Source organism: Prionailurus viverrinus, chromosome E3 (genome assembly GCF_022837055.1).
Source record: "Prionailurus viverrinus isolate Anna chromosome E3, UM_Priviv_1.0, whole genome shotgun sequence".
Classification (NCBI taxonomy): Eukaryota; Metazoa; Chordata; class Mammalia; order Carnivora; family Felidae; genus Prionailurus; species Prionailurus viverrinus.
In genome coordinates this window covers 31928804-31941531 of record NC_062576.1, presented here as the reverse complement: position 1 = coordinate 31941531, position 12728 = coordinate 31928804, and the positions used below count along the sequence as shown (strand labels likewise).

The 12728-nt window shown below is 50.7% G+C and overlaps 1 protein-coding gene across 11 annotated transcripts in view; it reads left to right on the top strand.

The window, feature by feature from the left end:
* The window catches only part of SNX29 (sorting nexin 29), a 499251-nt gene that overhangs the window by 115550 nt on the left and 370973 nt on the right, over nucleotides 1-12728 (top strand). For all 11 annotated transcript variants that reach the window (XR_007147865.1, XR_007147866.1, XR_007147869.1 and 8 more), the window contains 2 exons: nucleotides 5777-5840; nucleotides 7904-8032. Coding sequence is in view for 2 of the 11 variants with exons in the window: in XM_047839171.1 (XP_047695127.1) it covers nucleotides 5777-5840; nucleotides 7904-8032 (193 nt within the window). In the remaining 9 variants the exon portion in view is untranslated. The remainder of the gene's footprint in view (nucleotides 1-5776; nucleotides 5841-7903; nucleotides 8033-12728) is intronic.

The following is a 12728-nucleotide window of genomic DNA, read 5'->3' as shown; positions in this document are numbered from 1 at the left end:
TCCTGCACATCGTATGTCCCCAGAACCTGGACACTCAGCCTCCTCTAAGTGACCCCTCCCTCTCTGGGTTTGATTTCCCACGTGGCCCACAGTGATCTTGTTTGACACTTCAGAAAATTCTATTATCTAGTCTGCTGCTTTAGGGCATAGACCACTTAAAAAAAAATCTTTTATTTCCCAAGGTCGAGGTATACAGGAATTCAGTGAAATCTCCTAACTCCTGAAAATGTGCTCAAATGCACTAACTCCTACTTGGGCAGTCTCTGCTACCTTGTCCTTGTCTTTCTGTCCCCTGCTGTTGAATGAAAAGGCACTAATTATAGGGATAGATAATGCATCGTATGTTTTCTATTTGCTGAGCATTTTCTTTTCTTTTTTTTAAAAAATGTTTATTTTTTTGAGAGAGCGTGAGTGGGGGAGGGGGTGCTGAGCATTTTCTAAGCACCTAATTTACGTATTACCTTATTGAGTTCTCATGGCATTTGTATGAGCTGGTGCCCATTGAGATCCCATTTTGTAGATAAGGGAATCGGTGTTCGGAGAGGGTGGGTTACTTGGTCGGAGTCACCTGACTGCAGAGTCACAATTTGAACCCGGTCGTATGCTCTAGAATTCGGGATCCTGAACCACTTCTCTGCATTGACCGCCGTGTGTCCACCAGGTGGGGAACTCCCGTGAGTCTTGGAGCCAGTCTCCAGGGAGTGTGGTGCGGTCACCATTCTGCATTTTGCACAGATGCAAGCCCAACTTAAGTTTACCAGGCAATTAGGGGCTGAGCTGGGGTTTGAACTCCGATCTTCTCAGCTCAGGAGCCTGTTGACAACAGCTCTTCTTGGGTACTGCTCTTATTGGAGTGGAAGCTGCTAGAACCTATTCCTCACCATCTTGCCACTCCCCACGAAAGCACCTCCTCTCCAGCTCTTGGTCCTGCCAAGGGCATTTTCCATAATTCTTGGCCTTAGGGTGGGGAAGGTGAGTTGAGACCCTACAGGCCTTGTTCCGGTTTGGGTTTCGGCTCTGTACTCAGCGCCCTCATTAGGCGGCTGTGAAAACTGAAACAAGGCTTGTCAGGTGCTGAGACTTTGCACGTAGAAAGTACTCATCACGTAGCCGCTATTACTCTTGTTAGTTTCAGGGGTATTGTCGTTGGATATGAATAGTCTCTCTGGACCACTCCTTTTCCGTGAACCTTGACCAAGCACCCGACTTGTTGGGCCTCTGGGGACCCAAGATGCCTGACATGTTGTATGTCTATAAGGAGTTGTGAGTTAAGTGCAGGAGACAGGTGGTTACTTCACACTCTGCAACTTGTTGAGGGTTAGGGAAATCACAGAGGGCTTCCTGGACATGACACCTTTTTGTCTGGACCCGAATAAAGGAGTTGGATTTTATCAGACTGGAAGTTGGGCATGAACTTGAGAAAAGACGGGTTCCGTCCATGAAATCCATGAACCAGTTCACGGGTAGGGTCAAAATAGTTAAAATCGAGAGGGTCTCTCAGGAAACCTGGTCAGAGGCTGCTGTCCGTGCAGGTGAGGCCAGGTACAGAGGCTGGCGATGCCTGGTGACACCAGGAGGGGCCTGATGCAAACCGCTCAGCATAAGGATAATGTTTCTGGATAGTGAAGGGCTCCCTCCTGCAGAGGCGAGCAGAGCCGGTGGACTGAGCAGTCGGGGGCACCCTGTACTGAGCACTCTGGCGGTGGGGGGGGCCCTGCTGTGCACATGGGCTCGGCAGAGTTCGGCTTAGATCCAGAGCAAGTGGTTTGTTAGCATCAGTCCCACCTGTGTGTGGTGCAACTTCCGAATGGAAGGCTGATGGGTCGAGTGGAGATTCTCTGATTCACGGAAGATTTCAGCGAGGGGTTCGGGGAGAAAGGGATAAATGGGCGGAGCCCAAGGGATTTGGCCGGGCAGTAAAACTATGTTGTGTGTTACTATAACGGTGGATACATGTCCCTACAATGTTCCAAACTCCTGTGATCTACAAGTCCCCTTTGGGTGGTTATGATGTGTCTGTGGGAGTTCATGAAGCATAACAAATGCCCCTCTGTGGTGGGGATGCTGACAGTGGGGGAGGCTGGGATTGTGGGGGGGGGGGCAGAGGGTGCCTGGAAAATCTCTGTACTTTGCAATCTGCTGTGAACCTGAGATGGTTTTAAAAAGTCTATTGAAGAAAAAAATTTCACTCTTGCAGCCTCCTGGCAACTCCCTGCAAATGAATATCTTCTTCCTTTGTCCCTGTAAGAAAGCTGAGACCAGTAGAAAACCTCAGCAGGAAGGCAGCTTTGTAGGAAGATTCAGGATTCAAGCAGTCGTTGGAGTAAAGGAATGATTCCCAGGTCTGTGTCCACAGTCCACAGCTGCTCGCCACTTGTGCTGGGCATCTTGAAGAGAAAGACAGATCTTATCCTGGTCTTAATAAGTCTTTTTTTTTCCCCCCCTTTCATGGCTATGACATCATGCTTAACCGACTGAGCCACCCAGGTGCCCCCTATCATGGCTATGACATCATGGAACAAATGACTGGGTTATGCTTATGTGTGGATTTTTTTATTTCTTGAGCTTTTTCAGATAATTAAATAAAAGCATTAAAAATTTTTTTTTTATTTTTGAGACAGAGACAGGGTGCAAGCAGGGGAGGGGCAGAGAGAGGGGGAGACACAGAATCTGAAGGAGGCTCCAGGCTCTGAGCTGTCAGCATAGAGCCCGACGCGGGGCTTGAACTCAGGGACTGTGAGATCATGACCTGAGCTGAAGTCGGACGCTTAACCGACTGAGACTCCCAGGCACTCCCAGATAATTTTTTTTTTAACATGATGATTTCTGAGTTCTGAATGCACCTGCTGCAGTGTGTAAGAGTCGATGCCTCGACCAAGGGCCTGCCCATCTCCTTGCTCCTCTGAACATCCTAGCACCCCAAGGAATTGGGGAAGGTGGGTGCTGTTTTTGCTGCTTGTACACAAGGGAAAGGCTGAGAGACACTGAGACACTGGTAGGAGGCTGAGAGCCAGGAGTGTAGACACTTGGTCAAGTTCAGAAGACAAAGTCCTGTAGACCATTTCGTGATGGGCATATGCGAATGTGTGTTGTTCTCCATTAAGAGATTCTCCTTTAAAGACATTTCTTCCTTAGTTCAGTTGGGAGCCTGGCTCTCTTCTTCGGAAGGTATCTTGTGCCTACTGGGTGCCCAGTAGGTGCTGACCGATGAATGAATGAACGAATATGTGAGCTCTGGGCTGTTGTAACTCCAGGCAGGGCACAGCTGAGGCAGGTACACGCTCCTCGGCTTTATCTGCTTTGCGTGCTGGTTCCCGTCTCCCAGGGCAGGGCTCTGACGTTCACACATGTGTGCTTGTGTGACGTAACCTGCCAAGTGTGCACTTCCGCTGTAAGATGGATTAATGTCCCTGTGAGGCATCGATAAAACCCAAGTTCTTACATCTATGCACGTGACTTGTAACAGTTAACTGTTCTCTGGGGTCGAACACAGAGTTTGGAATTGGACGGATCTGGATTTGAATTCGCTGCTCTTGGTGTTGAATCTCCTTCATCTCGTTGGCGTGCCTGTAAGAGGACTGGAAGATAGGGACCCATGAAGTTGCTCTGTGGCCCTGGTGAGGTTGTGGGCCTCAAATGCTTTGCCGGGGGTGCTGGCATTCTCATCCAGTCCTCCAGAAGGGAAGTTTCTAGAACTCAGGGCGGCGTGCTGCATCTTCCCTCCATGCCCCTGGACTCTGGCAGGGTCTCTGTCTGCTGGATTCAGCCCTCCTGGTGTGCTGCTTCTTCCGTCTCCCCACCCCCGTCCCTTGGAGGAGTGCCCCTGCCCCCCTGGCCCAGTGACCAAGCTCACACCGGTCTCTGGGCCTTTGCATGTGCTCTTTGCCATGTGGCATGTTTTTCCTCCATGTAGCAGTGTGGCCGGCTCTGCTCGGAGGGGCCTTTCCGGAGCACTTCAGCGTGCAGTGACACTGCTGTCCCCTGATTTGCCCTTGGCCTTGCTTTCCTTTCCTCTTGGCATCCCTGACCACCCTCGGTGCCGTGTGCCTGTTGGCTGGATTGTCTCCCCTGCTAGAGAGGAGGCCTCCTACAGGCAGAGACGTGGGTCTGTTCTGGTCACTTGCCCTTCACCAAGAAGAGTGCTTGTACCTTGTACGGGCTCAGTGCCTACGTGTCGACCCAGTGATTGTTTGGGGTCTTCCGCACTGACCCCTCAGTGACCCAGGACAGGGACACCTCAGACCTCCCTCCTCACTGACACCTCACAGGGTCCACTTTGTCCCAGTACAGTGCACAGGTTTCGTACCGTCAGAAGCTTGATGGGGGAGTCAGGGTGATGACCGCCTACTTGTGTCCATGTGGTGCCCAGGGGACTGCTCTGCTTTTAGAGACAGGACGGTCTCTTTCTTTTTTGCCATCTCATCCAAATGGAGCAGCCTCTAGAGCTGAGGAGGAGCCTCTCTAATACCTTTCCTTCCTTTTCTTGCCCTGAGCCCCGGACCGTGGAATATCCTTTTCCCTCCTGCAGCCTGAGGACATCATTAGTCCTGTGGCCCCATTTCTTGCCTCGGGGTCTTTGGCGGGTGTCTTTCTCCCTGGGCATTCTGAGTATGAGGGGACCCAGAGGACCCACCTATTGGTCTCCCCCCCCCCGACTTCTCTTTCCACTCCTGCAGTTTCTTCATACCCCGGGAGCAGGGATGGTGATGTGCATTTCTTAGATGTGCATAAAGAATTAAATGAGATAGTGCCAAGGGCCCTGAACTAGAGCTTGGCAAGTCGAAGGATTTCAATTTTAACTAAAAGGAAGAAACCAAAACTCCTATCTCTTTCCAAAAGAGGATTTGAAGTAGCGTCTTAAGATAGCCTTTGCAACGTGCCATAGGTTGTGAGTACTTTGGCCCGAGGTGGAGATACAGGTTGGAGAAGATGGGCGGGGGAGGGTTAGGGCACATTGTGGTTGCCACACGGATGTGAGCACTTCCCCGATGGGCAGTTTTGGCTGGGAGCTTCCTAGCAGCCAGTCCCAAGGGGGGAAACCATTCACAAGGTTTGTCAGGGGTTGAAAAACAAAACAAATCCAGAAGGTCTGGGTCTTGAGATCTGAGGGATAGGTGAACGACGTCTTTGACCTGAGGATGGGTTGAGACAACAGTTACGTTTGCAGATCAGAAACTCGGAGGCTAATCTAAAAGCATGGTGTTCTAGCCATGCTTTCTTAAGTTGAAGGTGTCCAGAAGAGTAGCCCCCATAAATAATTACAGAAAGTGCACTGGACAGGAACCCCTTTACACTGTCGCCTGAGTACGAACTAGAGAGAGCCGTGTAGGACTAGACCAGATCTCTTCATAAACTCGGGTAAGTATTTGTAGGTCTGAGTGGAGCCCTATGTCTCTCAATCGGCTCCTTCTCCTCTGTTGATAAACAGCTATAACTGGGGGTGGGGGGGATCCTTGTTCAGAGCGGATGTTGTCCAGTAGCAGGGACTCGGAACAGCGAGTTTAGGAGCTGCAAGGCCGTCTCGTCCTGTAGCAGCCGACCGAGGGGAGCCCTCCAGGCTCCTCGTGCGGCCCTGCCCTCCCGTTTTCGTGGGGCTGAGAAGTGATCAGCTTGGGCCCGTTGGGTCTTGCAGACTGTACAGGAATTAATCTTGAAAGGGAAAAGGGGAGCTCGTCTAGACAGCTTGCCCTCCATAGCACTCGATGCATGTCTGTGAGGGGACAGCTGTAACACGTGGGGTCTGCTGGTTAATCTCAACCGTGCTTTCTTCCCTCAGACGAGCTGCGCCAAGCCATCGTGGCCATGATGACCCGGAAAGACGAGCTGGAGGAAGAGAACAGGTAGCCTGACCGTCAGGCCTGGAGGGTCGTCTCTCCAACGTCCCACCTGGGGAACGTGGGGGGTCCCAGACGATGGGAAGCGTGCTTGGGTGACAGAATTGTGATCGGTGGTTCCTTTTAGTGTGAGACGAGCCACTTTACTGTTGGCAGGGGATGAAAACCTTACTATCCGGGCTCTACCTTGGAACAAACTAAGAATTTGGTAAAGCAGTCTTTTAAAAAATTTCTCTTGTAAAAGAGCCTCTGGGATACAATTCACACATTACATCATCGACCCACTTAAAGGGTACAGTTGAGTGGTTTTCGGTGTTTGCGGACATACACAGCCATCACCAAGGTCCGCTTGAGAACGTTCTCCCCTCCTTGAAGTCTTCCTCCTTCCCTGCCTAGAGCAGTCTTTAGAATGATCTTCAAACTGAGAGCCTATCTTTCCGTGTTCTGAGCATTCAGACACTTAGTTTTCTCGAATCGGGGGTACCCAGGGCAGGCTGGAATCCGGCTGCTTGATCAGAGTAAGGCCCCCTGCAGATGGAGAAAGGAGCAGGGCTCTGTTCGTGTGTGGTTTCCCGTTGAAACCAATGGTAGATGGCCACGTCGTTGCCATCTGGCTGCCTTGAACGTGAACTTCTCAACCGCCAGGACCTTGTCTTGGCTACAGGGCGGTGGGTGGAAGGATTTGCCCGCAGTTGTCGGTGAGGCTTCTATGAGCCTGACAGTGCTGCGTCCTGGGGGGTTCGGGCAGGTGCCCACGTGAGCCTGCAGTGCGGGTTCCTGGGGCTTTCTCACTCTTTCCCTCAGAGTAGGAATTCGGTGTCTGTGGTGCCAACCCATCACAATTGTCCTTTTTAAACCTCCTCTTGGGCCCTGCTTCCCAAGCTTCTTCCCCATCCTGTATGGAAACCCATAAAAGCAAACAAGCATGATTTCTAAAAACAAAAGATAATTTTTTAAAAAAGAGATCTTTAGACAGCACGATTTTCCAACTAAAATAAGGAGGGGCTTTAAAAGGAGGGGCTTGTAGACATTAGAGCATTGTTTTTCCTTGCTGCAGCTGGAACTGTTCTCTTGCAAGAAGCCATAGGTTTTGTCCTACCTTATGAAGAAAAATAGTCCCTGTCTGTTAATTTCTCCTTTCCAGAAAACAAAAACAAAAACCACACCATGTTTGTGTTGGGGGGTTCCGGGCCCCAGGAAGGGAATTTTCTCAAAACCCTGAAGGAACACAGGCCTCAGAGTTGAATGAGTGACAGGGCTGGGTGCGTGCCAAGCTCACCGCCATCCCTGTGCATCTATCCTGGTATCAGCTGGCATGTGTACAGATTTAGGATGTTAGGTGCCCCAAAGTCAGTACACGTTTGCCAGAAATAGCCATTTGAGGTCCACGAGACCATCAGAACCATGTATGGCTCACTCCTTGGCGGCAACCTGTGGTTATTTCTGGAAGAGCTGCCATCTTGTTTGCTTTGCAAGACCAAGGATGACCAACAAATGGACGTATTTTGGAGGGCGAGCTCCCAAACATAGGGTGAAACGGGATCCACGCGATGTCTAACTAGACCGCTCCATAGAACGTTGTATCTGTCTTTTTCACCTGGAGATGGCAGGGGGCAGGGTTACAGCGTACGTTGGGGCAGCTTTGGAGTTGAGGGTGGGCCTCTGTCGGTATTCCTCACGGATGTCTCAGAGGACGCGTGTGGCCTGTCCTGGTACCCGCTCCTGTCTCTTTTCTGGAGTGACTGTCACAAAATGGTCTCCCTTAACGTGCTGCCCCTTTGGGTGGGATGCCTTGAAAGGGGCTTGCCTGGGATTCTCTGAACTCTTTGTCTCCCCTTGATGGGCCCATCCTACGGGCTGTCGGGGACACAGATCCCGGGCCACGTCCTCCTCCTTACTCTGAGGCCCTTAAGCCGAGTTTGGGATCTCTGTAAATACCCTGATGCGAGATTCAAGTTTGCGGGGGCCCCTGGAGAAAACGGAGGGGTTAGGACTTGCGTAAACAGCTGTGTTCTGGCCCAGTGGACTCTGCCGACGGCATCTGAACGGATCGGGCCCCCTCTTCCCAGGTCTTTGCGGAACCTGCTCGATGGTGAGATGGAGCATTCTGCTGCACTCCGGCAGGAGGTTGACGCGTTGAAAAAGAAGGTGGCCGAGCAGGAAGAGCGGCACGTCACGAAGGTCCAGGCGCTGGCAAGGTAGGGGGGCGGAGGGCCTGAGAGGCGGGCGTGGGCGGCGGCCGGGTAAGAACCCAGGCACGGCCTTCACTGGCGCTTGGAATGAAAAAAAAAAAAGAAAAGGAAGAAACCAACGGAAATCAGCGCGTTTGAAACCTTCACGTAACTTTTTGCATAAGTACCGAATGATGTGTGTGCCCATGGTTCAAAACGCGAGGGGTAGTAGGTAGGGCTAAGTGATCCCCAGCCGCCCCTCTGGTCCCCCGGAGGCGGGCCGTAGGAGCGATTCTGGAGACGCTCCTTAGCTCCATGTGGCCACTTCCTTTCTTCTTTTCACCTCCTCCTCCCTCCTCCCTCCCCCCTTCATGAAAGGTGGTCGTGTATTGTACAGTGCACTCACTTGGCCTCACGGAGCTTGTTCTGTGTGGGTGCACGGGGGGCTGCCGGCTGTGTGAAAGCTCGTGACATTTCTCGGTCTGCGCCAGAGTTCATCCCACCCGCGTGCCGACTGCCAGCCATTGGAAGTGGTTTGTGACCCTTTGCTGATAATGGTGTTTGTAGTAATGCCACAGTGATTTGCGTTTGTGACTTGATTCTCCTATGACTATATTTATTGGAAAAACTACCAGGAGTAGAATTGCTGGGTCCAGGTGCTGTAGTTTTCTAAGGTGAGTGGAGGGCACCTGTCCCCTCTCCTCACAGGCTGGGCCAACATGTTCCCTGGAACAGCAGCCAAGAGGCCTGCTCCGGCCCGTCTGGGCCCGAAGGGGCTGCGTCCCCTCTGTGGGTCCCGGACAACATCACCGGGAAAAAAGTGGCCCTGACAGAATTTTCGTCTGCGTTTTCCTAATGAAGAGTAAGGTTAAGCGTCTTCTTGTTAAAGAGCCATTTTATTTCCTTGGCTGTGATTTAGTTTATATTTTATTAAAGAAAACTCGGAATCTCCAGTCGGATAAAAATGTGGATTTTCCTGAATTTGTTCACGTGCAAAGATCGTTAGGTACTCCACTTTGTCTGTCTGCTTCTCTGAACCACTTCCATTTCATGTTAATGACTTACATGCTCGGATGTGGCCTTTCATTGAGTTAATGTCCCACGTTAAAATAACTTCCATTTGTTGGACATTTGAGTTTGCGTTTGTTGCCTTTTGTAGGTAAGATAAGCAGTTCATTGGTGGTTCTTTAAAGCTACTTGAAAATAAGACCAGGGGCACGTGGGTGGGTCAGTCGGTTGAGCGTCCGATTCTTGATTTCAGCTCCGGGTCATGTTCGGTTCCTGAATTTGAGCCCTGCATCGGGCTCTGCCCTGCCCGAGCCTGCTCGGGGTTCTCTCTCCCCATGCTCTCTCTGCCCCTTCCCTGCTTGTGCGTGCGCTCTCTCTCTGTCTCTCTCTCAAAATAAATAAACATTAAAAATAAGACCAGGAGGTGGGGCTGTCTGGGTATGTAGGGGAGTCCAGAGCTCGGTAACCAATAGCAGCATTTACTGCCCTGGTGCTGCTGGGTGATGTGGCACTAATGGAGTTGTTACATACATGTCCTCGAGAGTTGGTGCCATGATCCCATATCTAACTTTAATTAGAATGTCTTCACGTTTTACAGTGACCTCTCAAGAGCATCCGACAGTTAAAGGACTATGATGAGTCCAGTCCTAGGTTTTCTCCCCTGGACCACCATTTAGCCTGGCCACGCCAGGAAACCGTGGTATCATTGTGTTTGCTTACAATAAAGGTTGGCGTCTATAGACACTCTGGTTCTGAGCCACAGACAGACTTCTGTTCTCGGTCGTTCTTGGATTGTGCCAGGAGTCGGCTTAGCCTGGAGTCCCAGCTGCATCGCTTGCAGATTGTGTGTTTCTGGGTGATTTCTTACTGGGAATGAGTGTGCATTTCCTAGTTTGCGAACTAGGATGGTCGTATGCAACAGAAAGGACAAAATGATTGTATTTGAAAGGACGTGAGGCCCTAGACACAGGCAGTTAGGTGTGTTTTACAGTAAGTGTGTTTCAGGACCTGATAATTCTGGGGAGAATTTTAGCCCATGAGTGGAAAAGAAAAGTTTTTTTTTTTCCCCTCACTTAAGAGAGGGTGTGAGTGGGGGCACCTGGGTGGCTCAGTCGGTTGAGCGACTGACTTCTGCTCAGGTCCTGATCTCATGGTTTGTGAGTTCAAGCCCCGCATCGGGTTCTCTGCTGATGGCTCGGAGCCTGGAGCCTGCTTTGGGTTCTGTGTCTCCCTCTCCCTCTGCCCCTCCCCGACTCATGTTCTGTCTCTCTCTGCCTTGGAAAGAAACAGTAAAAAAAAATTTTTTTTTAAAAAGAGAGGGTGTGAATGGAAGGAAGGGAAGGAGAGAGGAAGGGAGGATCTTAAGCAGGTTCCATGCTCAGTGCAGAGCCCAACATGGGATTCGATCCTATAGTCCTGGGATCATCACTTGAGCTGAATTCAAGAGTCAAACTCTTTTTTTTTTTAATGTTTATTTATCTTTGAGAGAGAGAGAGAGAGTGGGGGAGGAGCAGACAGAGAGGGAGTCACAGAATCCGAAGCAGGCTCCAGGCTCTGAGCCGTCAGCACAGAGCCCGACCTGGAGCCCAAACCCACAAACCACCTGATGGTGACCTGAGCAGAAGTCGGATGCTTTACTGAGCCACCCAGACTCCCTTCGAGGTCAGACTCTTAACTGAATGAGCCACCCAGGTGCTCCTTAAATTCTTTGTTTTCTTAGCTGTCAGATGAGGATAAGAAAATCCTGTACCTCACTGTTGTTGCAGGATTAAATGAGAACCCATATGTCGGCTCAGTAAATGTGCCTCATAAATGCTCATAAATGATGGTAAATGTTACCATCATTTTTCTTTAGTACAATAATTACATTACTAAGAAACCTTACCTAATCAAAACCTAAATTTTAATGGCAGTGGTGCAGAAATAATTAAATGCTAGGCTCTTTCAGACCCTAAGAAGTGAAATTATTTATGCTGTATATGTCGGAGTACTCAGGGTGTTCGTGTGGATGTGTGTTTTACTGGCTCTGAGTGTGGTTGCACAAGTGAAAAACCCCAGAACAAATCCAGCATTTTATCACATTCCTTTTTGCTCAAAATTAATGGCTTTCCTTGGTGCTGTCGTGGCTCAGCCAAGAACAAGGTCATTAAACCAGCCCAGTGCTTTTAGGGCCCCAAGCCGCTGCTCAGTCCTGAGGTGGACGTATTTGCCGTCAGCAGCACGTCAGGGCATGTGAATCTCCTTCCCTAAATGATTGCCTCCCTTCCTACTGAATTAAGAATGCTCAAGTGATAAGATAGGTGTTCACAGGAGGAAGACCTTTCCGTGAGAACTGCCTGGGAGAGAAGCAAGTGACCTGGGTTGTTGGACGCTTGCTGGCCTGTTGTCTGTTTAGGCTCATTTTATTAGGTAGCTTTTGCTGTGTAAAAAATTATTTCTAAGCTTGGCCGTTTAAAACGCAAAACCAGGGTCCTCTACAATTCTCGTGGGTTGGGAATCTGTGAATGGCTCAGCTGGGAGGTGGTCCGTCAGAGTCGATCACAAGGCTGCAGTCCTCTGATGGCTTGGCTGGGACTCGAGGGTCCGCTTCTGAGCTCACTGGTGTGGTCGCTGGTGAGAGGCCTGTGTTTCTGCCACAAGGGCCTCTCGAGTAGAACTGCTCACAACACAGCAGCTGGCTTCCCGGAGTGAGTAAGCACTCCCCCACCCGGAAGCCACGGTGTCTCTTGCAACCTAATGTTGGGAGTGAGACCCTCTCAGGTTCACTGTTCTCTGTGGTCCCAAAGATCAACCCTGGTTGAGTGTGGGAGGAGTCTACACATGAATGTGATGACCACGAGGCAGGGGTCGTTGGAGGTCAGTTTGGGGGCTGCCCTCCAGGCCCACCAGGATTCTTTCACCCCCTGGGGTAGACCCTATCCCAGTCTTTCTTGGTGGGTGTGGTTCTTCGTTCCTGTTGTGTGTGATTCGGTGGAAACGACCCCACCACTGCCCAGCTGGGTTCCAGGGCAGGGTAGGTGGACCAGGCCTGGGCAGCCGGCTTGTTCTGTTTCCTGGTCACTGTGATTGGCTCACAGAAGGTCATGTAGCCAGGTTGATGAGGTCTTCTTGAGGGCCTTCTTGAGAAGGTTATACTATAAGCCAGGAGTTGCTGGGTGCAGTCTTTGCTGCTATGTGGGAAGATCCTGACCCCAAATGGCAACAACACAGTGAAAAATGGAGACAACCTGGCAGGTTCTAATGATAGACCTCGAGCTCCTGGATCCAGCCTTTCCGGAAGCTGTTGTTCTCCTGGACTTGGCAGTTACATGAACTAACACGTTCCTTCTGTTACTTGGGCCTCTTTGTAACTGGTCTTCTCTGTTAACAATCCTGAGTCCTATCTGACCGGGCTTCTTTTTTTGGATAATGGCAGATTGGAGTGAGTTGTGTTTCCTCCATACCTAAGTAAAATCGCTGCCTTAACCATGAACCTGTCAGGTCCGTGAAGAGACACGCATCTGGTCATGACTGTGGAGGCCATGTCCTGAGGGGAACCCGGTGGGTTGACAGAGCCCTGCTCAAGGCCTTGTCTTCCTGTGTTCCTTCAGCACCAGCCCCACTATTACTCTCGGTCACACCTTTACCTCCTGTTCAGGACGTTTGGTGTGTGAACAAGAACGTGTAGCTGGTTGTGTGATGGAGCCATTCCCTTTACGCTTCGGAGCCTCTGGTT